The following is a 25,384-nucleotide window of genomic DNA, read 5'->3' on the forward strand; positions in this document are numbered from 1 at the left end:
CCAGCTTTGGTCTGCATTTGTCTCCAGGCCTTTGATGTAGATCCGGACGCATAACCGGCGTGGGTATCCGGGAGATGTACACTGGGTTGAACACTAAAGGAAACTACTTAAGAGAGTATTCTTGCAAACCAGCAAATTGTTTCATCCTTTAGGGGCAAGATCCTCCTCGCATTGGCAAACCGACACACGTCTGTTATGCTCTGGTGTCTCCAGAAGCTGTGTTTACAAGTTTGCGCGCTATTTGTTTTCTCGCCACACGTTTGTACTACATGAGGCGACATTGCATCCATGGTGCTTTGTCAACGCAAGCTGACATGTGCAGCTGCATTTGGCTGTTCAACGGATCATCGCATACGCCCCATGGCGCTCGGTTTAATGCTCGGCGCTTTATCCAACAGTGGTGGATTTTAGCTGCAAGATCCCTACAGAGGTTGAAGAAGCTTATGGCAATAAAGAAGCTTAATTACTTATTCGTAGACATTATTCACACTCATGATCATAATCATACCAGGGCTAGCCAATTTGAGTGTAAATCGCCGTCCACCCACCAATTGGTTTGTATTTCCGCTAACCACTCGAAGGATGCTTTTCACGAGCAACCTATTTGCCGTTGGCGTAACGAAATAGGAGCCCCTCGTTGTCACCACACGAAATCGCTTAGACGACAGAAGGAGAGCATCCTCGGTAACTATGTGCAAGTCTTCGGACCGACCTTGACATGTTTCAATCTCCCTCGGTTTTGTCTACCGGCTTCCATTTGCACCTGGCCCCTATCTGTCGGAGTTAAGTGTTTAATAGTTTCGTACGTAATAGCCAGCGGACAGACGTATATAAAGGCGCCCGGTTGGGCCTATATTCTACAAAAGACCTCAAGCCAACGGGTCTGTAAAGGCCATAGATCCATTACATCAAGAAGAATTATACAAATCATTGTCAATGTTGCGCGTTTTCGGCCGCCTCGGGCTCGGCGCCCTTGCCGCCGCAGCTCTATCTGCTCTCAGCAGTGCTGCTCCCGCCAACGTCGCAATTCGGTCTCTAGAGGAGCGCGCATCTTCTGCTGATCGTCTCGTTTTCTGCCACTTCATGGTTAGTATTTATCCAGAAACATCTGGATCAGTGTTAACATGATGGTATCACTATAGATTGGCATCGTCGGTGACCGTGGCAGCTCGGCAGACTATGATGACGATATGCAACGAGCTAAAGCCGCTGGCATTGACGCCTTTGCTCTAAATATCGGCGTTGATGGCTATACTGACCAGCAGCTCGGTTATGCATATGATTCTGCTGATCGTAATGGCATGAAAGTCTTTATTTCATTTGATTTCAATTGGTGGAGCCCTGGCAATGCGGTCGGTGTTGGTCAGAAGATTGCGCAATATGCCAACCGTCCCGCCCAGCTCTATGTCGATAACCGACCTTTCGCCTCTTCTTTCGCCGGTGACGGTCTGGATGTAAATGCGTTGCGCTCTGCTGCAGGCTCCAACGTTTATTTTGTGCCCAACTTCCACCCTGGGCAGTCTTCTCCCTCAAACATTGATGGTGCCCTGAACTGGATGGTAAGTAGCAACTCCTGAGCCGAGAGTAGAGAAGAGATACTGATATACCAGTAGGCCTGGGATAATGACGGAAATAACAAAGCTCCCAAGCCAGGCCAAACTGTCACAGTGGCAGACGGCGATAACGCTTACAAAAACTGGTTGGGTGGCAAGCCCTATCTAGCACCTGTCTCCCCATGGTTTTTCACCCATTTCGGCCCCGAAGTTTCATATTCCAAGAATTGGGTCTTCCCAGGCGGTGCTCTTATTTATAACCGGTGGCAACAAGTCCTGCAGCAGGGCTTCCCCATGGTTGAAATTGTTACTTGGAATGATTATGGCGAGTCTCACTATGTCGGGCCGCTTAAGTCTAAGCATTTTGACGATGGCAATTCTAAATGGGTCAACGATATGCCCCATGATGGATTCTTGGATCTTTCTAAGCCCTTCATTGCAGCATATAAGAACAGGGATACCGATATTTCCAAGTACGTCCAAAACGAGCAGCTTGTCTACTGGTATCGCCGCAACTTAAAGGCACTGGACTGCGACGCAACCGACACCACCTCTAACCGTCCAGCCAATAATGGAAGTGGTAATTACTTTATGGGACGTCCCGACGGCTGGCAAACTATGGATGATACCGTTTACGTTGCTGCACTTCTCAAGACTGCCGGCACCGTCACGGTCACGTCTGGCGGAACCACTCAAACGTTCCAGGGCAACGCCGGAGCCAACCTGTTTCAAATCCCTGCCAGCATTGGTCAACAAAAGTTTGCTCTTTCTCGTAACGGCCAGACTGTCTTTAGTGGCACCTCTTTGATGGATATCACCAATGTCTGCTCCTGCGGCATCTACAACTTCAACCCATATGTGGGTACTATTCCAGCTGGCTTTGATGACCCTCTACAAGCCGACGGTCTTTTCTCTCTGACTATCGGATTGCATGTCACAACTTGCCAGGCTCGACCCTCTCTCGGAACCAACCCTCCTGTCACCTCTGGTCCCGTGTCCTCGCTTCCCGTTTCCTCCACCACTCGCGCATCCTCACCTCCCATTTCTTCAACCCGCGTCTCTTCTCCTCCTGTGTCTTCTCCCCCAGTTACTTCTCGCTCAAGTTCTTCTGCCCCACCAGTCAGCACGCCACCGCCCGGTCAGGTCTGCGTTGCCGGCACCGTTGCTGACGGTGAGTCGGGCAACTACATTGGTTTGTGCAATTTCAGCTGCAAGTAGGTTGCCCCATACCCTCATTTCTTTTCTCAGCTAATATTTCGCAGCTTCGGTTACTGTCCGCCAGGACCGTGCAAGTGTACCGCCTATGGTGCTCCCATCTCTCCACCGCCATCCAATGGGCGCAACGGCTGCCCTCTGCCTGGAGAAGGCGATGGTTATCTGGGCCTGTGCAGTTTCAGTTGCAACCATTCTTATTGTCCCCCAACGGCATGCCAATACTGCTAGAAAACATCTATCACAGTACAAGCATGGGGAGGTGATTGAAGGATCTGTCAGCTGTAGTTTCCAGTGGGCAGAAGTTGTGAAATAAGAGTTTAAATAAGTAAAATGTGAGTGTTATATATTGTCAATACAGGTTTTATATGCTCTTCAACACCGTGGTGCTTGTCTAGGTCATTTTAGCTTCATTTATCTTAAAGCGGCAGGAAATGTAACAGTGATGATGAATGACATGACATGATCGCTATAGTTTTCCCAGAAGTTCCAACTTCATTTCATTTTTGTCCACTGGTTTGCCATGAATTTTACTCAATTCGTGGCCTTTCAAGCTCGAGATGCCATATTAAGGGTGTGGCTTCAGGTTTTATCTAATGACAACATCAGATTCCATACTTCGCGGATAGTTTCTATGTTGGTACTGCTGTATATGTAATACCAACATTGTCTACTGTATTTTGTTCATATCAACATTCATCAATATCGCTTCTAGCGGAGCTCCATGTTCTTACATACTTTATAGAAGACATTAAATGGCAATTAGAATGGAACTTCAATGTACTAATAAAAGACTGGACATTAAATTCCGAAACCAAAGCTTGGGTATATAATCGACCAATATGCTTGGTATCGAATAAAATTGATACCATTGATCAGAATTCATCAGAATGCTAACATTTAAGTATACTAATGCTTTGAATATCGTGATAATCTTATGAAGTAGGGTGGTAATTTTCCATGACTAAATCCTCCTTTGAAACACTCTCTGCCAAAAACCAACCCTTGCCCTGCAAGAGGGTAATCAATTGATCGCGTCCAGTTGAAGCAGAGTCGTAATCGGATGTCTTGAAAGACGCTTCAACGATATACTCAATTCCAGTGCCACTAGAGTTCTCGATCGGCCAGACCTCTATGTCGAGCTCAACACCGTTCCATGTTCCGGTAGAGCGCTTAGTAAGAACCGGACCATAAATGACTGCGTTCTTCAGCATATCTGTACCCCAGTCGTCGGATACCCAGTCATTGAACATATCTGGTGCGTTGGATTCAAGCATGCTTCGTGAGTCTTTCTCGCTTGGATCATCCGTTCCACTATAGCCTTTGGATGAAGCTGTATAATCCCTTTGAATAGATAGTGTTTGTGAAGCATAGAGCCAATCGATTTGTGCGTCGTAGTTGCCTTGGCCTGAATTCCAGCCATAACTGAAAGCTGTGTTCAAAGCACCTGTGATATCCCCGTTGTTAACGGGAAGACGCCACTTGTAGGTAAGGTCAAAGCCGCTCTCATTCTCGATGTTGCGGACACGGCAGCTCCATCCATTAACATGAAGATCTTCCGCAGTTGTGTCAAGATATTGTACATTGATCTTTGTAACTGTTGTTGGCATGGCAAAGGTAGATAGCACCGTGGGAGTGAGTTTGAAGTCTGAACCGAGAACCACAGTGGGATCCATCAGAAGGTGCACTTCGTAGTCAGGGACCATCGGACCGTTGGCTGCCAGTACTGCAGGTAACATTAGAGCCGCAGATGCGGCTTTCATCAGTGCTTGCTTCATATTTGATTAACGGTGGATGTTGTTGTAATGAATTATTCAATTTGATATTGTATCAAATACTTCAATCGGACTGGAAAAGAAACTCCTGCTACACACACTCTCTCTATTCGCGAGGCAATACATATAACTTTATATACCTAATACGCACAACTCTTAGAACTGTATTGAACTCGGTTAACACACTGCCTTTTTGAAGCTGCGGGGCTGGGATGGTGTATATTTTCCCATTCAGGCAGGTTGTGGTAAAGATGTCGTCAATAGCATCTGCTTTCGTCACCGAGTTTGGATGTTCCAGGGCGCCCACGTGTTTCCTATCGCCTGTTCTATTGCAGCGGAAACAAACGGCGCTAAATCATCTGTAGGGCTTAGTTTTTTTCTTTGAAAAAAAAAAAAAACTTAGCGTCTTGCAATCGAGATCGTTATCCGCGGCAACAGCGTCATGCGAGTTGTGTGTTCAAGATATATAGGATGAGAGTTATGAAAACTACTACGAATCTTCATGATTTTATGCCTTTTGAATTTGATAATTATCATATCAATCCTTAAACACATGGAAGAAATTTTGAGATATCGGTGCTGAGAGGTAGATATTACATCCCCAGCCTCTGTGTCAACATCTTATAGCGGCAAAGACGGAGCACTTAGCTTGCGATTAGCTCAAGGGCTGTGACTTATTATGGTCACCGAATCATGCAAGAAGAGCTGCCTGGAAACGCACGCGGTAATTATAAATACATTTTTAGTAGTGAAAACAATGCCGTAATTGCCGGATTGCCGCCGTTACGTACCAATTTTCAGAGGCATTTCAATATTTTAAGTGGGGGATGTGATATTTTGGACTATTATTAACAATTACAACTCATAAACTACCCATGTGCGTAGTCGTGCGCGCTACGAGAAGAGGACTTGAGGCTCTTATATGTACTCAATCGTTAGGGATGATTCTCCATTCTCCATTACTCCTCATATGGCCATAAAAATTTGTTGCTACACGGCCCCACAGACTGGAGTGGGATTCTGTTGCCGAAAGGTCTGTTGATGCTCATCACATCACTCGCATAACGCGGCTATTTTCTATGATTGACCTATATCAAAACTATTTCTTTGGTCGATGTTAGCCCCAGATAGCTAATATCTGCTTCAAGTCCCAACATAAGGTACTACATTCTTACTTAAATGAGATCTTCTTCGGATGAAGTATAAGTCCTGCTAGTTAACACCATTACTATCACAGCGGCGGGGGGGGCAAAAGTGCAAATAAGAAGCATCTGCCGGATGTGCAAAGTACTCTCAGAGGAACTGACATTGGAAGTTGTACGTAATTTACTACTGGGAACTATCGATTACTACCTGATTTGTAGCTACCACAGAACGTTTTTTCACTAAGCTTTTGGATAGGAATATTCACGATATTGTTGGAGTTTTGCTTCGACGGACAATGAAGAAAGTCACACCTCTCTCCTGGTTTGTAGATAGACACAAAATAGTGCTTTAGACACCATTGAATCTTGACGCTGATATATTCTACCAGTGTTTCACTGCATTTACGATTCATATAAAGGGTTAGTAAACAGTCTGCAAAATGGTGGTCACGCATACACACCTACTCTACCAAATTCTGGAACCCTGCCAATAGCGAAACAACTTTATTGGGTAATTATGTTCAACAATATGGGCTATGGACATCTCGCATCTCAAAGGGCGACTCCATAGAATTTCGCAACGCCAATTCGATACAGGACATTCCATATAATTTGGATGCATGCGAGGCCGAGCATGTATTGCGTCAGGCTTTTATGAAGCCGCTCAGAAATGAAATGATTATACAGCGGTATCATAGTATGGTTCAATCAAGGTATGGTTCAACTGGGCGAGAGCAAGTGATGTTACAACGTCCGTGAGATTTCTGGTAAGTATACTTTTCATCATTGGTGCGCTTATTGTATACCTTACAGACTGGAACAATGCAGGTACACATTCTTAGTTCCAAAAGTGATTTATGTTTAACACAAATCTTGTGTAATATTACATACATCGAGAATCACTTTACCGCTTGACGCTGGAGGAATTCAATATATTTTTGTAAACAATCGTACCGGCACATCTTTTTGAAGTTATTTCTTGGAAACATGTACATATATCATTCTTTAGGGATGGAAATAACAAGACGAGTAGGGAAAGCGGCTCTCCGGTAGCAGTCATGATATTTCGATGACCTCAAAATTACAAAGCTAACATCTTTGGAACCTCCTCAATCAACTACCGCCGGCTGTATAGCTCCAAATAGCCTGGCGGCAGTCGGCTAAAATCCACAGAAATCATGCATTTCTTATAGAACAAAGTATCTATTATTCAAGGACTGAACTCTGTTGCTTTTCAACACGGGCAATTTAGCCTCTGGCATGCACATATGAAGCCACGGCTGATGTAATATCTGCGCAGAATACTACCTCGTAACCTCGCAGTGTAACGCTAAATGGTGTATGAGGCAGAAAGGCGATTGGGGCGCTTTTCTGTTAGTATGGAGTGGCGTTACTTTAAACTAATCGATGAAATGCGAATTGGCCTGAGCTGAACCAGCCTCGTCACGACATGATTTTCAGATTATCAAGCTTTCTTGGAAATACACAGCATATGTGGCCGTAAATTTATAAAAAGTCAGTAATGCCTATTAGAATCCATCATTGTCAACTTCACTTTCATTAATACATCTTCGCCCTCAAGACGCCTTTACAATGAGAATCATGAAGGCTTGGGCCCTGTTACTTGCTTCGGCGGCTGCTGTCATTGCACGAGCAACTGCGTGCGTGCTTCCATCTACCTACCGCTGGAATTCCACTGGTGCCTTGGCCAGTCCAAAATCAGGATGGGTCTCGCTTAAAGACTTCTCTCATGTCGTATACAATGGACAGCATCTCGTCTATGGATCAACTCACGACACTGGATCAGCGTGGGGGTCAATGAACTTCGGCCTCTTTAGTGACTGGTCCAATATGGCGACGGCAAGCCAGACTAAAATGACTCCTGGTACTGTTGCGCCCACTATCTTCTATTTTGCCCCTAAGAATATTTGGGTACTGGCATATCAATGGGGACCAACTACCTTTTCCTACTTGACGTCAACCAATCCCTCAAGCGTGAGTGGATGGTCATCGCCGCAGCCGCTTTTCTCCGGGACCATATCCGGGTCTAGCGCTTTGGACCAGACAGTGATCGGTGACAGCACAAACATGTATCTTTTTTTCGCAGGGGACAACGGGAAAATCTACAGGGCTAGTATGCCAATTGGGAATTTCCCAGGAAATTTCGGTTCATCATCGACAGTAGTTTTAAGCGATTCGACGAATAATTTATTTGAGGCCGTTCAAGTCTACACTGTTCAGGGCCAAAATCAATATTTGATGATAGTCGAAGCAATAGGAGCAAATGGGCGCTATTTCCGGTCATTCACGGCCACCAATTTAGGTGGCTCATGGACTCCACAAGCTACAAGTGAAAGTCGGCCTTTCGCCGGCAAGGCGAACAGCGGCGCTTCTTGGACCAACGACATCAGCCATGGTGATCTAATTCGTAACAATCCTGATCAAACGATGACAATTGATCCATGCAATTTGCAATTCCTGTACCAGGGACGAGCAACCAATTCTGGTGGCGACTACGGCCTCTTGCCTTACCGACCCGGGCTGCTAACTCTCCAACATTAGCATAAGATGCAGATTGTCAACAGCCGCTGAAAGGTGCCTGGCTATGGACCTGGGGTGTTTAAGGGATTGGACTCTCGATAAATAGCAACGATTAGCTGTGATATCAAATTGATATTTAGCTGCATATTGGAACAGTAGATTATGCTATAACAAATCTAGGTATCTCAGTTTGGTCAAAACTACATGTTGGTATCCGGTTTTGGTCTCTCGACGGCAACTTAAGACAATAGATAGCGCACAAATCAAAGACTCTAAACTAAAATGTATTGGTATAGAGAATAGAATGACTTATCACAATATCGCATGCACGTATATGCAATTTCCTCGACAAATAATACTAATACAAACATGCAGTATTGCTTATTACCGTAATTTTCACTTTGAAACTCTTGGAAAGCCTATCGATAGACATGCATAGCTAGTATGTCTCTCAAGCAGGCTTTAGATTCTGACATGCATAATAGCCTACCCGACATGATTATAGATGTCATATTCACAGGGGGATATTTGTAGTTATCGGCATTGTTCTGGCATTCATGCTTCCGACTGCACATCAGCATATCTCCAAAAAGATTCGGTCCGAATCCAAAGGTCCGGCCCATAGCCTATCTATATCTTATACTCCTTTTATAGATTATTCGCGAAATATTTTCAAGCCTTTGAACTTTCCCAATTCCCGAGTCAATCTAAGATAACATGTTCTTGCGGGCGTGTCTCGAATATTAAGCAACAATATAATAAGGCATCTACAAACGAAAACTCTTTCACATAATCAACAATGACTACCAAAATTAAAATGCTCTTGGACGATTGCGTTGAGAAACGACACTCAACTCGAAGCTTTCTCAAAAAGCCCATTCCGCGGTCAGTTCTTGAACGAGCTTTGACATTGGCAAAGAACGCACCATCAAGTTCCAATATACAACCATGGCGCTTAATTATCGTGGAAGGCGCTGCACGTGACCGTCTTGCTGCTTCTCTTTGTACTGCTGCAACACAAGGGGGTCCCTTTGTTCCACCGATTCCAGCGGCCTTCCAGCACTACCGATCAAATTACGGGAAGGGGTTATATGGTGATGTTCTGGGAATTTCCAGAAATGACCATGTACGCTTGCAGGCGGCTCAATTGCGTAATTACAATTTTTTCGATGCCCCGACAGAAATAATTGTGGCTATGCACAAGGACCTGGCTATAGCAGATGCCTTGAGTGTAGGAATGTATTTGCAAACACTTCTACTCGGTTTAGCCCAAGAGGGGATTGCATCATGCTGCCAGGTAGCTGTCGCCGGCTATCCTGAAATTTTGAGAAGAGAGTTGGACGTACCAGATCATTTGGAGATCATTTGTGGAGTTGCAGTTGGGTACGAGGACGCGGACTCGGAAATCAACTCATACAGGGCACAGAAAGAGGAATTTACTGCAGTTACAAGATTTATCAGCATCTAGAGAGTTAACAGTGGCCATGGGGTATATACTGGTAACTACCTAGTATATCATGTATTTCCGGGAGGAAACGCAGGAAGAGGCCTCTTGTTACATAGATGACCTAGAATTCAGAACAGTACGCGAATAAGATACTAAATCTATATAGAGACGCGATTACATTGTAGCGACACATAAGCTCTATTCTTAACGCTAACCTTTTCTTGGCATTCCAAACCGTATTATTAATCTCGCTTAACGATACAATAGAAATGGTATCTAACATAGTTACATGGGACTCATCAACGCTCTTAATGGATATAGCATTGATAACCTAACATCTATGGCTATCTACCACTAGCGGCGAGAATCTGCAAGCCATTGGTCGAGGACGGCGTTGAACGTATCAGGGTCCTGAAGAGGGCCAAAGTGTCCAACACGTGGCATTACAACGAGGCTAGATCCCCAAATCATATCTCTTATTTCACCCGCAACTCGCCGCTGGACCACTTCCTCTGAATCACCATCCGCAATCCATATAATAGGCGCGTGACCGGAATCTTGAAAGAGTGTCTTAATTTGGGCGAAAGATTCATCATTCCAGTCCGGAAGTGTGCCTTGCATCGTGGTCATTTTACCCATGAATTCGTCAAACTTGTCTGGATGTGGAGACAAAGCCTCGTATTCGCTCCTCATCCTGCTCTGCAAATCAGCCAAGAAAGGCATTCCCAGGATGCCCGTAACATTAGCTTGGTCAGGCTGATAATTGGCACCAAAGATAAATGCGCGATCAACTTTTTCGCCATAGCGCATCGCTAGGGAGAGAGCAGTATTGGCGCCATCGGACCAGCCAACAATCGCAGCCTTGGACACCTTGAGATATTCAAGAAGAGCCACTGTATCGTTTGCGAATAAGTCGTATGAGAGCGGTACCTCCGGGTCATCGTTTGAGCGGCCATGAGCTCTTGTATCGATTGCAATAACAGGGTGACCCCCTCCAGCAATATGTTTGATCTGGAGGCCCCACCAGTTGGAATTGATCTTGCCGCCATGCTGAAAAACTACCGGGGTTCGCCCGCATGCCAGTGGTGGTCCAAATAAGGCATACCAAAGATCGACATTATTGATCCGAGTCGTCCCCGAAAATGTCGGATTCGGGAGATCTGGCGTTGGGGGTAACATGTCGTAGAGTGGAATATAGTTACCTAATGATTGCGACGAAGCAAAAGAGGACACAGTTGTAAGCAGAAAAGAAAGCATGGCTATGCTACGAAAGATGTGGGCCTGAACCGCCATGCTGACAATTAGTAATGACAAAATGACGATGAAGAGAGTCATTCACTCATCATAGTTGAGGTCTTTTTCTTTTTATATTTATGGATGTATAGGCATTGTGAATTTGGTCCTCAACCCTTGGAAAATGGATAACCGATTGCCATCTTGCAGTAATGGTTGTATCCAAGAGCCCCTGAACTGCGCGGAGACAAGTAAATCAGGTAGGCTATGCATAGTCAAGATAGGATTAGAGTATAGCCTATTACCGAGCAAGTAGCCTTTAGCATGTCTCAATTGCAGGAACTACCGATCAATTAACTTCTCTATCTTCAAGGCCCAATGATAGCCTGTGTCAGAGGTATTGCAACAGAGATCATGCGCTAATCAAAGAGTGACGATACTCATCGCGCAATAATGAGGTGTTCAAGGTGATTAGAAGACATAAATAGTTGAATCAATTAGGGACAATTGGTTTGTGTAGTTGAATTATTGCTATTCTTTATTGTCAGCAAGATCATGAAAGGTGTTTCTGTCAATGCGCTTGAGTATTAACTCCAATAATAACTCCACCTGTGGTATTGAAGGAATTGATGGAACTGATGGAGGAACTATCGCCGGTCTCAGAAACACTCTCGCTGGTAGCTCGACGGTCTATAAGGCAATGAACAGCATATCGCCCATATCTCATACGTCACTGGCCGCCTTTACAACTGCGAAAATGTCGACGACCGTGTTTTCAGCAAGGACCAATACTCGATGTACCACAGCTGCGAAATTTTGGGAGTGCCCCCACTGACAATAGGAATGGCGTTGATAACGGCGCGCTGGCTGTCAATTATCTTGTATGATTTAACTGTAACATTAATCATATGGGATTATTCAGAAGCTTTACCAAGCTACTAAAAGTCTTTCATTAGCAGGAATACGGAAGAAGGTGGATTACAAGCCGTTTCTTAAAACTTGCTAATGATGACCATATTAAATGCAGCTCTTTTGGGATTTTGAGTCTATCGATTTCTGGAATAATGACCATAGTCGATGGTAGTACTTAATTTATGCGGCGTCTCTAATTTTTTCTTCAGTAATGAAATAATTAGTGAGAGGAGAGTAGAAGTGAAGGGCCTGGGCAATGAAATTAGCCCCTTCCTTCTAAGCTGAATCTCGCCAAATGAGACACCGTCAATAAGATTTCTAAGTTGCTACAGCTTGCGAATGGTTGCGCAAAATCATCAAGTTGGTAAAGAAGATACCATCGTCAGTTAGCCCGAACTTGCTATAGCTGACAATGCCATTCTTCATTCTTGGGCAAGGCTAAAGAACAGTGGGATGCCTCGTGACACACATCCCCCTGCACGTAGGTTAAGCCAGATTTTGATGCTCCGATTCGGCGTTCTCTGTTTCCATAATTCCGCGAGATGGGTTCTCCAGAATTAGTCTACATCTTTCGGGCTTTTATGCTTCCTTTGGTTTAAACTGCCTTAACGTGCGAAAATAAGCATCTCCACAAAAGAGGCGTTATTCTTGAAGTTTTGCTTAGTAACGTCATCAATGGCTCGACGCTAATTCAATCTGCAGGATTGAGCTTGGTGACGAATTTGACTCGAGCCTAATAATAATCGCTTGCCAGAGAGCAACTTCTTTTACCTCAATAGAGCAGCGTCGAATGGCGAACAGTTATTCCAAACTTAGCTGCCGCTGATCTTTCCAATCTGGCTCTTCATCCACAAGCATCAGAATTCTACACAGATGTGCCTCATGGTAAGGGTATTCCTAACCGCCTGGAACCTTCACAAAAAAAGATGACCTCAGACAAAACACTCAAGAGTGTCAATCTTCTAGGCATCTCGTAATTGGTATACTTGTACAGACGTATTTGCTGACTAGTGTAACTACCCAGAAATTACTAGGTAATAAGTTGAAGCTACAGCCAATTACATACGTGCCTCCAACAGAGTATTGTGCCTCTTGTAGGTAGCTCTATTAACAGGGAAGAAATTGGCCCGTACACACAAGGGGCCAACCTACCAAAACTCGCTTATTTCTACTTAATGCTAATATATGATTTTAAGCAACCGTCGCTGCCTTATTGCACAAACAGTTTAAAATTACTCAGCCTAGCTAGGAGGACTAGTCTTTGCATAATGAAACGCGCAGTCGGTCCTCTAGATAAGCGGAAGAGAGTTACCCGCTGCCAGGCCTGTGCCAAAAGGCAAATAAAGGTTCGCAATCTAATTCAAATAATTGATGACTTTCAAGGGTAATAACTCTACTACCAACAGTGCCAAGGCGGGTTTCCATGTGAATACTGCAAACGCACCAAGAAGTTATGCAGTCCACAGGTTACGTCTTCAGCTACTGCTCCAACAACAGTCAATGTCAAGTTTGTGAAATATACGCCACCACAGCAACCCATAGCAGCACCTGCAACGCTATCTCTACATATACAGACGCACAACAGTGATTTATACTTAGGCAGCTTTGCCGCATCACTACTTCGATGTCAGTTTACTAGAGATTTCACCCATATATCGCGAGATTTAGTACCGTTGATGCAGACGTCGCCTTCATTGCGAGACTTGGCCATCGCAATTGGGGCCCTTGACGCAAGTAGACGCGCTTCAATCAGGTCATCCACCAAAAGAGAGTCACCGCAATGGATTGCATACCGTTCATACAGTCGTTCATTACAATCACTCCAACAGCGACTGCAAACAAGTGACGCTGCGGTGTGCGAAGATGTGGCATGGAGCACATTTTTGCTGGGACTATTCGAGGTGAGATTATCGCATCACCTAAAAACGATCAATTTGGCTAAGATAAAATTAGTTGATGTCGGAATCATCTGGAGAAGGATGGGCAAAACATATGTTCTATGGAACCTCAAAAGTTTTGCAGATAGCAGGCCCAGATGCCCACGGCTCGACGCTGCAGCAGAGACTTTTGAACGCATTTCGAGTGCTTGAGGCGAATAGAACAGTTTTGTACGGAGACTCTACCTTTTTATCTGAGAGTAAGTGGAGGTTGCACAACAGCGCAAATCACAGACATGCAGAAGCTCCAGATTTCATGGCGAGCATCACCGAGCTGATGATCCAAACATCAGCGTTCAGCAAGCAGTAAGTAAGAAATATGAAACCTTATTTGGCATCATAATAACGCAATGTAGACTTTTTGAACAGATTGAAAGCATACCCGAAGAAGCAAGACTTTTCAATCCCACAATCGTGACACTAGCTCGCGAAGGGACCGAACTACATCACAGAATAAGCGACTGGTACGATGATGTCTCTCTACGGTCGGATGTTGTGGACCCCTTTACTCAACTTGCTCTTGCAAATCATCATGCGGTTCGGCTTTTCCACTGCAAAAACTTCACCTACTACACCTGTTGGCAAGCTGGGACGATTCCTCAATTGAACCAATTGGAGATTGATGCATATGTTGCGGCGATTGCATATTTGTGCGATCAGATCCTTAAAACTTCAAACATTCCAGGTGCTATTCTCTTATTTCCTTTGCGAATGGCGGGAGCACATTCTGAAACTGAGTGGCAAAGAGATAAAGTGCGAAATCTGCTCAATCGAGTATATAACAGCGGCTTTGTTGTGGCGGAAAGGATTCAGACTGATCTATCCGAATTCTGGCAGTATAAAGATGAAGAGGTTGGGGTTAAATTAATGCTCAACTAAGTTTACTATGTAGAGAGACCATACGATACGGACTTAGACATATGAGAGAAAGAAACATTATCTACAGTGATGCCGGTAACCCTTTCTTGACACTTTCTTTATCTGTGCCGGTTTGCACCCTTTAGATGACAGCATTTAGCTGATCTGGATATTGAAGAAATCAGTGACAACACGTGTACGCCTACCAGGAGAGAAGTAATCATATCCAACAATCTCGTTGCACGTATTGACGTAGATCGTGACCGGGATAGCTCCTTGGTACATAATGTTCCACTATTGCATGAGTTAGCCGACTATACTATTGAGATGTATAATAGAGAAATACTTACAGACGCTACACTACCCTCTGTAAACTGCCTTGTCACAAGTCCTCCAAAGACAGCATCGTTCTTGACGAGGAAATCTTGCTCAAAGATAGGATAATTGGAATTGACATAACCTTGCCACACGTATGGCTTCGTTCCGTTGTAGATAGTCATCACATTATCCACCAGACCATCTTTTGTCACATTGGCATAGTTGAAAACTGATGAAGCTGGAGCATCGTCATATGCCTCATTGACACGAACGATGCCCTTGGCAGGGGAGTTGTCAATGTATCCAGTCATGATGTGAGACAGCGTCTCGTCCCTACATCTAGTGTAAGTGAATGTAATGCTAAATCGGGTTGCCTACTGACCACTTATGTTGGACAAAATTTGTTGTAAACTCAGGTTGCACCAAAGGTGGCTTTGGCTGCTTGAAGCCCGATGAGTATTCGATCATTGTTGAGGGAAATGGAGTGCATTTTGGAACTTTGGCCGCAATGACAGGCACCGTAACAGCGGCAGCTAGGAAGATCTGAATGAAGAGCATTGTTGACTTTAATGGATGAAGGAAATAGAATGTTTCTTAAAGCGAGTGTTGAGGCGCTGTTGAGCTGTTGAAAGTTTGGCGTTGAGATGAACATGAAGCAGAGCTAGACACGTTCATATATACTCATTTTGTTAAAACAGACACGTAATCCCATGCGACATGAATGAGGCTGCGCCATCAAATGATCGTCTCCTATCTCCAGCGCGTCTAAATCCTGCCTATTTCAGACTCTTTGTGGAATCTAATTCACTTCGAAGCGTCGAAGCCTCTGCCGCGATGTGGGCCAATGGGTTGGAAAAGCGTTCAATTGCTTCCCAATTAGGCAATGCCGATTTGCTCAGTGGGGTGTGGCCAACTCTGAAACGGGGTAGGAATACGCATACTTTGGGGTCGGTTTGAAAAGGGGAAATATGTATTTATGCGTACCAGTGATGCTTTACTAAAATATTTGTACTAAAATATTTGTTCAAGCAGTTGATGGTAATGAAATTGTAAAGAGAGAAAAAAAAATTTCTCTTGAGGGTAAATGCTTGTTTTAACATGTATTTAGACATCATCGGTGGACGAGGACATGCTGAGATCTAATCTATTAGTACGTCCAATAAGTCGATCTAGCTTTTTGCCCGATGCCAGACTCCACCTTCCAAGTTTCTTTATACACTTTTCCGTTCAGCGTATGTTTTCTCAATTTAAGGGCTACAAATGCTGCCTCCTTGAAAGGATTGTTAGTCAGGCGAATTCGGTCGTGATCGTCAAAGTTCGTTCTCTTTAGCTGGTTACTCCTCAGGCCCGCTGAGTGGCGAAGAAAGCGCTACAGCTCTTTCGGCTACCACGGCCGTGTTGAGTCAGATAGCTCGGCGAAATCCGAGCGTGTAGTCTTGGCACATACTCCGTACATTATGGCGGTAATTGATGACATACTCTTCGTACTTGATCAGAAATAAATCCTAAGACTTGCCAATTTGCCGAAGACAGTATATTATAAGACATGAAACCCGATGGTGCCTGGTACTCAATTTACTCAATCATGAATATAATTTGTGTATACACTCATATCCAACTAGATGTGTTATTGGGAATGATCATATGTTCATCACGCGACGCAACCGCTACGAATTCACTGGATTCCTTTCGATGTTGTTGTGGCGCATACGTTTAAATGTGACAGAAGAATGCACATAGGAGCTTACATAGCCACGGCATTGCAGCGAGCCGCCCCAAGGATAATTTCGGAATGTCCATTCAAAGGGCTGTGTTGCTTCCGAGCGGACATGTTCAGTATCCCCTCCTCTGGGACTGGGCATCCTCTGCATTTTGGTTGAGAATTGTCTTTCCCCTTGTTCACAGTTCATGGGAAAATGCACCCTAGATGATATCCGTTCATCATTGATGAAAAATGGGCCGCTCTCTTTCAACAAATGAAAAAGTTACGCATGAATTTACAGTCCTGTCTCTGCCGTCTCCAGCCACAAGCCTGATTAGAGTGTGCTTTGCTGCCCAGATAGGCATGTTAGGCCAAATAAAGCTATAAGAGCTTCGGCGCATAAAATAAGCTGCCCTAAACCATAACAAGGGATACGATTCGAACAGGATGAATTAGCAGCATCAGAAGCAGGGACGGGCAGACGAGATTAATGAGGGAGAAACCACACCATTGGGTGACTTTATCCACTTTCTTGCACAATGCCAATGCATGCTAGGTTAAAATCCACTTAAAATGGGATGATAGGGTGCTAAATTACTTGACATTAAGACCCGATACACTTGGTAGCCAATCCAGCAGCTTCACCCTCTCACGTCGGATTATAGCTGTTGTGAATTATCTCACTATTCGGAATAGAGGGGCATTCTGTAGTGGCGCGTAGTAGCACTTGAGCGATAATTTCTTTGTCCCGCTCTCTGCAGGCCTTCAGCAAGAGCGCGTTGGGACTAGGTTCGGGATCCAAGAAATTGAGACACTGAGTAGAAGATTGATGATGACAGCAAAGTAGACAAACTAATGTATAAATGAAGTATAAATAAGTTACATGTTCCCCGAAAGCTGTTTCTTTTGATATTTCATCATCATTACATCTTTAAGCCAGCAGGTTCACTTAATCTTGCACACAAGTATCCTCAAACTTTCAAATAAATCCAACCTCAACACACTCTCAATGTGTTTTTTTCTACCGCCATTGCCTCTGGCCTCTTTGCCGCTAACTCGGCTCTTGGACTTGCGATTCTTCCCTGTGAGATTGCCGAGGTTGATTCTATTGCCAATGCCACCACCAAGGAAATCTACGTTTTCGGGCCAATTTCTAGTGATGCCCTCAAGATTGATGAAGGCTACTATGGATTCATGCTCAGATTGGCATCCCACCTCATGTTCGTCCAGAAACTGTGAAGCGCCAAAACTACGCTAGTATTAGTATTGGCATGTTCACACAAGACTGGTGTATATAGGCTTTTCTCCATCTGTAAATGGACAATTCAAGATTTTCTGCTACATTATCTATAACTGATAGGCACTGGTCAGGCCGGCTGATAGTATGGCGTTACATACGACCTTCAGCGCTACGTCACGTTAAACATTTTCAGTGTTGGCATCACCTACCATGGTTTTCGCGAGAACGAGTAGCTTAACTTCAGCCACATGGCTGGTAACAACTTGTGCCGCAGATACTTATATTCTGCGGTTAAAAGCAAAAACACTCCCATTATACCATTTATATTTTCTTTACTCAGCACTAAATAATAAGTGTATTAACTTCTTTCAGTCGGCTGCTTCAACTCCCAAGCTATTAACTATTATCGTCTCACCCTTCACTAAACACATACACTGCAACCCCATGCATTGCGTAAGGAAATATTCTTAACCACCATAATTCTTAAATCGGCGTCTTGCATTATTTGTTCTATTCACTCCTATCTGGGTAACACATAGTCCATAGCGGGATAAGAGACAGGTCTCCATTCGGTAGTTATATTGTAGGAAAAACGACTGTAGACAAATACTATCTCACTGCTTACATTCTACATTCTAGTACAACCATCTTTGTTTGTATCAATCGGTTTCTCAAAATAAAGCTAAACCCGTATTTGCATCATAATTGCATATTAGACTAGGGCAGATTCTCCCCATCTTTTAAAAGCACTTATGGCAAACCTTGTCGCACATCTGAATGCTCATTTAGTCCCCACGCGGTACTACTAGAGTCATGGACAGTTGCGCGCCGCATGTCTCTCTTATACTTGGTACTAAATGGTCCGGTTACTACACGGTGCATTGTGCAAGTATTATCCCAAATAACCAAGTCTCCAGGCTGCTTCCATTCAACCTCGATGACGTATTTCGGTTGTGTTGCATGACTGAAAACTTTGTCAAAGAGAGTCTTTGATGCTTCTTCGCTGACGTTTTCAATGTGGTGTATGTGCGCTGCGATGTAGAGATTCATTCGGCCGGATCTCTCGTGTCGTTGAACCATCTTGTGCCGGCCCATTGGATGTTGAGTAGGATCAACATTTGCAAAATAATCAGGAGCAGCAAGTTTCTTGGAGTGTAGAATAGAATGCGCCGCAACATAATCGTTTGCCAAGAGGTCTTGTTTTATGTCGTTATCCAGTTCGTCGAATGCAGTCCTTGTATCTGCAAATGCTGTTTTACCGCCTGTGCCCGCAGGCGGTAGTTCGTGAGCAAGCAAGAGAGAATATCCAGCCCGGCGAGGATTGAAGCTAGAGTCGACGTGAAATAGGCCATTCCCCTGTGCTCTAAAGGTTGATACGACGATTTGTATAGACCATATCGAATTCATACATACCTTATTTGCCTGCCCGCGAGGACTGCTCGGGTCAACGATAGTACCGTCTAGTTCGATGTTGCTAACATCAAAGAGTTCGTCATATTTGAGTCGATTCTTCCGTCCAGCAGCGACATATGGTTTGACGTCATCTAGCTCTCCAAACATACGAGCCAGCTTGATGTGAGTTTCGTCCGTTAATTGGGATTCGCGTATAATTACAACCCCATACTAATTTCAAGTTAGCGGAAACTATGTCTCATGATTGTGCAAGTCGATCAAGTACCGTAGTAATGATTTCATGTAGACGGCGAAAATTCTCCTCCGTCATATCGTCCGCAGCATTGAAACCACATATTTCAGCACCAAAGCCAGGGCTAATTTCAGTGAGTTTGAAACCGCTGATTGCAGCAACCATTTTTATCAGGTAGAATGGATGGAAATAAGTATTACTTAAAATGTAGCAAATACAGAAACGCAGTTCGTAAGTGATGTCTGGTCGGGATTGCAAATGGCACCAGATCGTAGGAGATGCACCGCGGCTGCTTGCTTTACATATATGTGTATAACCATGAGCCAACGTCAATATATATATATATGATTGGTATGCCCTCTCGAGAAGGGGGTGCACCATTTCATGATTATGTTGCTAGGTGGACGGAGAGAATCCGTCTATAGCCGATGTAGCCCATGCCGATTCGTTGCCACCGCCATGCTTCACCAATAAAAAATGTAGAGCATGCGTTTTAAATGTCATCTCATACGCATAACAGACTCGCAAAGAAAATCCCCATATATAAAATTTTATCACGAGATCGGGATTCAGTACTAACTACGGCAGCCTGCAAGATGACAATGCCAAATGCCTCTGCCGCCACAGCTACACAAGATGGGGAGGAGGTACGGAATATTATAGAGCCTCTGACAGTTGACACCCCACCAAGTCAACCCACTACCCCGCATGGAGTGCTTCCTGCTCGGAGCCGTGGTTTTGTAGCTTGGGGGGCCGATTTCGGTATATCTGGCCCGTCTACAGCCGATGCAACTTTTACACATCATTTGCCGATGCCGACAATCGATTAACTCAGCCTTTATGCTGTCACGTTACTCCATACTGTGCTGCTTAAACACGTATATTCTGTTACCGATACCGAAGGTATCAAAGAATGACGATTAGCACAGGAAAGCGATCTTACCGCGCATGCGTCAGATGCCGCCGCCGGAAGACAAAATGCGATCTGTAAGCAGCCCAAATTAGCACGACATTGAGAGAATGTCTCTAACTCCAGGTCGTCTTAGTGGTGGCATCGGAGAGCCAAGAAAGATCCCTTGCGTGTCTTGTTTTGAATCGGATAGTGAGTGCGTGCTGGCTGAGTCCCGCCGAGGTGGGAATTTTCGGAGATATGAGCCGAGCAAGAAACCCACAAAGAGTCGCAAGGCTTCACAGCCCACCTCAGACGCGCCGACGAGAACGACCAGGTCAATTGAGAAGGAGTTGGATCGTAACTTCGATGTGTTAAATGAAGAAATTATTGACGAGCAACTCGCCTCCGAGCTTAGGAATCCTTCAGATGCCCTACATATACTCGCCCAATCGGAGAAGTCTAAAGAGATGATATCATCTGTATTGCCAAGCGAGGAGGGGCGCGATGTTCTTTTACGTGGACCATCGAATGCTGTATTTGTTGACGAGTATGAGCTAGTTCAGAGGGGACTAGTTCATCATAGCAACATATCCGAGTTGCTGCACCTGTCAGTCGGCATTAACTAGAGATAAGTCAGTTTCGCGACTAATCGAGGGCAGGTATTCCCATAACTATCATTCTTATTGTCCAATTGTGCCAGCGTATATGCTTGGGCAATCTGGCATTGACAAAATTCTCAAATCGGATTTCTTTCTTCTTACAGTTATTTTAACGATTGCTTCTAGAGACTCCACAAACCATTCCCTCATCCATCGATATTGTTGGGATTACACCCAGAAGCTGCTGCTTGAGGTGCTTCTAGGGCATCCTTGGATACTGAGATCCCGAACAGTTGAGAGTCTGTTGTTGTTATCGGAATGGCTTCCCCACATTGAATTAACGCAATCGGCCTCGAACGAAAACAAAAGCATGTTTATTGAAGATAGAACATCGTGGTCACTCGTCGGCCTAGCTGTCCGACAAGCCTACCTGATGCGCCTGGATCAAGGCGCCTTTCCCAATGTTGTTGCACAGGAGACAAAGGAACAGGCGGAACACAAACGGTTAATATGGACATGTGAGTGAAATAAATGAATTTAGTTGAACCCTTGTCTAACTTCAATCTTTTCCTTTTTTTTCTTTTTAAAAAAGTTGTTTATATAGCAGATCGACAAATATCTGTTCGCTTGGGCCAGTCCTTTTGGTCCCGCGGCCCATCTCTTTCAACACGCTTCACTGCAAAGGACTTTCCTAGCTTACAGCCTACCTCCAATGGTGGTCAAGAAGATTATGCCTCTGCTCACCAAGCAATCATGGAGCTGACACAGCTCATGCATAACGCTCAAGCCATCCTATACTCCTCGCCGAAGCGGACGTTGGCAATGGTCCATGATGGAGATTACAGTCGCTATCTTGACGATTTCCAACGCGCAGCAATGAATTGGCATGCTACTTGGAGCGATCTTACAGTATCTCTCAAAGTGAAGTGTTCTTTATCTCTGGCTTACGAATACCTGTGCCTTTATGTAAACGCATTTTCGTTCCAAGCTGTTCTCACCAGAATGTCGGCGCACAATACCTCAATTAAATCGTCTTCCAGGCCATTTGCTAAAGGCATCATGAATTCTCCTGACGGGCGATACGTTTGGGATGCTATTACAGCGGCCACAAATACCCTGAAATTGATGACTGATTTCAATCCCCGACAAGAGTTATGCTATTTACCATATCGCTACTACTTGTAAGCTATTCAGCCTTAACTCTTGAGGTTCATTTTAACTTACTAGGCCCGGAAGATATGGTGTTTATGCGGCAGTTTTTCTGCACAGGGCAGATCGCGCTGGAGCTTTTCAACCCTCACGACGCCGTCAAGAAACCGCGGCGTTGGTTCTCAACTTCATATCAGTATTAGACGGGGCCGCATCAGATAAATTCCACATCAGTCACAGATATAGTCAACTGCTTAGGAATCTATGGCAGATGGGAGAGCGAAACATTGACAAAGTTCGAGACGCGCGAGCTACTTCTACATCGACTATCCAGACCAGGACAACACAACGGTTGCGAAATTCAGATCCACTACATGCTACTCGCACTCCGCTTGATCATTCTCCTGAGTGCCACGGCATAGGAAATTTTGATGGCACCGATTTGTTAATTGACCAAGTTGCAACTTTGAGCCAAGACCTTTCCGATATACCACCAATGGAGGATTACCCGTTTGGACCCTTTATCAACATACCAGACTTCGAGCTGGGAGATTTCGGGAACCCTATAAGTGATATGCAGCTTCCATCGCTCAACTGGGGAGCAAGTCTTATTGGAATGGATACTATTGGGCAATGATTCTTTTGTTACCTTCCTCGTCTGAAGTCAAGCATGACGATATAACAGCTGATTCCGGTCGAAAAAGAGTGCAAGTTGGATGAAATCGGCAGAAGGTAGTTTCTGATACTATAATGCATGGAGAAGGAGTAGACATATAGCATATTATATGCTACCACATAGTTCTCTTTGGCATTGCTGAGAATTGAAGGCGAGCTTATTAAAACGAGAGCACGGAGTCGGCCTATACAATAATCACCATGCATAAACAACTCCACTATCTAGTACCTTTATGTTTCTTCAATGTAAACGAACTCTAGGCTTCAGTTGTGATCCCCTTTACCAAGCTTAATCTGTACAGTTTATTCATCATATGCTGGGATATCGACTACTTCACATGACACAAATTGATGGCTTCGTTGCAAACAAAAAATTCCAGAATGGAAAAAAGTCCAAATAGTAATATTTGATACCCTAAAGCTTATATATACAGGGTAGCAAAAGAATATTAACAAGAATAGGAAGAAATATATTGACTGCTAGAATCAGTGGGTGGAAGAGCAAGAACCGCCAGGGGTGGTAGTGGTGTTGTTTGAAGGGCTGGAAGCGTTATCAGAACCAGTGGCAGCATTGCCAGTGCTGGTGCTTCCGGTGCTCGTAGAGCTGCTGCTAGAGCCCGCCACAAAGATGTCGTTTTGCGCACCGGGAGCAAAGCCCATGTTGATGTTGTAGCCGGGAGAAGCGCCGTTGGGGACCTGAACGTTGTTGCCGGTAGCCTGGTTCCAAGCAATCATCTGCTTAGCACCAGGGAGGCACTTGGATGAATCGCCACCACACCAGGTAGGAGGTTGAGCCGGGGCAAGCTTCTTGGTGGAAGTGGTGTTGGTAACGTGGCATCGGAAGTTGGACATGTACATGTTGGGTTGACCACAGCCGGTGGGGACCCAGAGCCAAGCACAGTAGCAGCCACCTGCAGGGCAAGCAGGAAGATCCTTGGGAACATCATAGGTAGCAATACGCTTCCATGGAGTGCTATTATCGAATTTAGTTTCAAGGGTGTAATTTAAAGAGCCAGGATTCTAGACTTACTGCTCAAGGACAGAGAAGACAACCAGGTTGTCCATGGTCACCTTAGAGATGTCCGAGTTGTAGGAAATGGCCCAGGCAGTACCAGCAGCCATGGTCTGGTTGTTGGTGTGCATAGCACCATCGTCCTGAATGCAGTCAGGAGGGCTGCCAGGACCGTGCCAGTCCTCGGGGTGGTTCTGGCCATCAGGCCACTCGCCAGCGTACTGTCCGTTGTAGGACAAGGTGGTCTGAGCCTGGTTGTGGGCGAGCTCAACAGTGAACTTGCCACCAGCAGGCAGAGCAAGGGAGGCACCGTTAGGAGGAGGAGCCTTGTCGCAGCCACGGTCGGCTTGCATCCACCACTTCTCGAATGGAAGGTCCCAAAGAGGGTTCACAGGAGTGTTTGAGTTGGCGTTGTAGTTGTTAGGATCAGGACCGCCCTAGATAAACTCAGTCAGACTTTCTCTGGTGATGGAAAGGAGAGGGACAAAGGGACTGCACAAACCTCGCAGTACATGCCCTTAACAAAGGCGGAAGTGTGGGCAGAAGCCCCAGAGGCGAGAGCCAGCGCAACGGGAATTGACCAAAACATGTTTGACAGTCTTAAGAATTGAAATTGGTTGAATGAATAAATGAATATTTGAACGAATGGGACAAAAAGAATGGAAGGAACGAACAGTGGAAGTCTTGCTTCGAACTGATTTGATGATAGAAAAGTTGATGGATAGACGAGATAGTGAGTTCCTTATATAGTTGCACTCTGTACTATCCTATGCTCCTGAGAGACCTATCTTGCCTAATAGATCCCAACTCAGAGGCTAGCCAGGAACTGATCTCAGCAAATGGGGCATCTGCCATGGGCCAAAACTTGACATGGGCAGTCCAAAAAGACTAAAGATCTGCCAATCTATCACCCCATGAGGCTGTTCCAAATACGGACCACTTGGGTCGCTGCCCCTTTCAAGGTCATCTCTAAGTTTTTCTCTTCCTTCTTTTAGACTCGCATGTAACCTGCCCAGCGAAACGGTACCGAAATTGTAGGGCCCTGTACGGCCGTCGGCGTGGAGTATAGCACCAATAAAGGCGCAGCTCCTGACGAGTAATTAGCCGCCGGGATGTTTCTTTGAGCGTCATGGATTTCAGAATGCCGCCAGGCCGCAGTAGCTCCTTACTCTGATGCCTAGGAGCCAGAATGCGGACACTTGCAGACACTTACTATCGATGTGACACCAAGTGTTTCGAAACGAAACGAGCTGGAGAGAGTGATACCCACAGATAAACTCCACCGCCATACAGAAGCTTCGCTTCATTTACCCTGTCTAGCAAAACATGGAATAAAATAAGCATCGAACTAGCATAGCTTTACCGCCTGGTCCGTACCTGATCGTTCGTGCAGCGGCCAGCGACATCCATGGCGACGGACCAGGCATTTTCGGCCTTCCAGCTGCTACGTCTTTTTTCAAATGCCGAACGGGCGTGCCCAGAAATCTCACCAACGCAACGGGCAGGTCGATGATCCGTAAGATCAGCAAACCTCACGAG

General features: G+C 45.0%; 10 protein-coding genes across 10 annotated transcripts; 5 read left to right on the top strand and 5 right to left on the bottom strand.

Moving 5' to 3' along the window:
• Positions 1 to 930: 930 nt before the first annotated feature.
• TRIVIDRAFT_77550 (glycoside hydrolase family 71 protein) lies at positions 931 to 3,142 on the top strand (the record flags this gene model as incomplete). The annotated part of the gene is made up of 4 exons (XM_014099207.1): positions 931 to 1,086; positions 1,143 to 1,559; positions 1,614 to 2,767; positions 2,816 to 3,142. The coding sequence occupies 4 exons, from the start codon at positions 937 to 939 to the stop codon at positions 2,994 to 2,996; spliced, it is 1,902 nt and encodes a 633-aa protein (XP_013954682.1).
• Positions 3,143 to 3,700: 558 nt separating this feature from the next.
• On the bottom strand, positions 3,701 to 4,504 carry TRIVIDRAFT_49069 (uncharacterized protein; the record flags this gene model as incomplete). Its single annotated transcript, XM_014099208.1, has 1 exon — positions 3,701 to 4,504. One exon carries the CDS (start codon positions 4,502 to 4,504, stop codon positions 3,701 to 3,703), a length of 804 nt encoding a protein of 267 aa, XP_013954683.1.
• Positions 4,505 to 7,287: 2,783 nt separating this feature from the next.
• On the top strand, positions 7,288 to 8,247 carry TRIVIDRAFT_48966 (glycoside hydrolase family 62 protein; the record flags this gene model as incomplete). Its single annotated transcript, XM_014099209.1, has 1 exon — positions 7,288 to 8,247. One exon carries the CDS (start codon positions 7,288 to 7,290, stop codon positions 8,245 to 8,247), a length of 960 nt encoding a protein of 319 aa, XP_013954684.1.
• Positions 8,248 to 9,043: 796 nt separating this feature from the next.
• Positions 9,044 to 9,694, top strand: TRIVIDRAFT_154455 (uncharacterized protein; the record flags this gene model as incomplete). The annotated part of the gene is made up of 1 exon (XM_014099210.1): positions 9,044 to 9,694. One exon carries the CDS (start codon positions 9,044 to 9,046, stop codon positions 9,692 to 9,694), a length of 651 nt encoding a protein of 216 aa, XP_013954685.1.
• A 333-nt stretch (positions 9,695 to 10,027) lies between these two features.
• TRIVIDRAFT_223807 (uncharacterized protein) lies at positions 10,028 to 10,852 on the bottom strand (the record flags this gene model as incomplete). The annotated part of the gene is made up of 1 exon (XM_014099211.1): positions 10,028 to 10,852. One exon carries the CDS (start codon positions 10,850 to 10,852, stop codon positions 10,028 to 10,030), a length of 825 nt encoding a protein of 274 aa, XP_013954686.1.
• A 2,958-nt stretch (positions 10,853 to 13,810) lies between these two features.
• On the top strand, positions 13,811 to 14,634 carry TRIVIDRAFT_69022 (uncharacterized protein; the record flags this gene model as incomplete). Its single annotated transcript, XM_014099212.1, has 3 exons — positions 13,811 to 13,955; positions 13,998 to 14,061; positions 14,112 to 14,634. 3 exons carry the CDS (start codon positions 13,811 to 13,813, stop codon positions 14,632 to 14,634), a joined length of 732 nt encoding a protein of 243 aa, XP_013954687.1.
• A 135-nt stretch (positions 14,635 to 14,769) lies between these two features.
• TRIVIDRAFT_154462 (uncharacterized protein) lies at positions 14,770 to 15,489 on the bottom strand (the record flags this gene model as incomplete). Its single annotated transcript, XM_014099213.1, has 3 exons — positions 14,770 to 14,907; positions 14,964 to 15,264; positions 15,314 to 15,489. The coding sequence occupies 3 exons, from the start codon at positions 15,487 to 15,489 to the stop codon at positions 14,770 to 14,772; spliced, it is 615 nt and encodes a 204-aa protein (XP_013954688.1).
• A 3,134-nt stretch (positions 15,490 to 18,623) lies between these two features.
• Positions 18,624 to 19,683, bottom strand: TRIVIDRAFT_69024 (uncharacterized protein; the record flags this gene model as incomplete). The annotated part of the gene is made up of 3 exons (XM_014099214.1): positions 18,624 to 19,229; positions 19,287 to 19,496; positions 19,552 to 19,683. The coding sequence occupies 3 exons, from the start codon at positions 19,681 to 19,683 to the stop codon at positions 18,624 to 18,626; spliced, it is 948 nt and encodes a 315-aa protein (XP_013954689.1).
• Positions 19,684 to 20,114: 431 nt separating this feature from the next.
• On the top strand, positions 20,115 to 23,076 carry TRIVIDRAFT_209622 (uncharacterized protein; the record flags this gene model as incomplete). The annotated part of the gene is made up of 6 exons (XM_014099215.1): positions 20,115 to 20,165; positions 20,448 to 20,505; positions 20,555 to 21,017; positions 21,196 to 21,527; positions 21,617 to 22,190; positions 22,246 to 23,076. The coding sequence occupies 6 exons, from the start codon at positions 20,115 to 20,117 to the stop codon at positions 22,793 to 22,795; spliced, it is 2,028 nt and encodes a 675-aa protein (XP_013954690.1).
• Positions 23,077 to 23,162: 86 nt separating this feature from the next.
• TRIVIDRAFT_192732 (uncharacterized protein) lies at positions 23,163 to 24,434 on the bottom strand (the record flags this gene model as incomplete). The annotated part of the gene is made up of 4 exons (XM_014099216.1): positions 23,163 to 23,248; positions 23,478 to 23,806; positions 23,864 to 24,282; positions 24,348 to 24,434. The coding sequence occupies 4 exons, from the start codon at positions 24,432 to 24,434 to the stop codon at positions 23,163 to 23,165; spliced, it is 921 nt and encodes a 306-aa protein (XP_013954691.1).
• Positions 24,435 to 25,384: the final 950 nt, after the last annotated feature.

Source organism: Trichoderma virens, assembly GCF_000170995.1.
Source record: "Trichoderma virens Gv29-8 chromosome Unknown TRIVIscaffold_79, whole genome shotgun sequence".
NCBI classification, from domain to species: domain Eukaryota; kingdom Fungi; phylum Ascomycota; class Sordariomycetes; order Hypocreales; family Hypocreaceae; genus Trichoderma; species Trichoderma virens.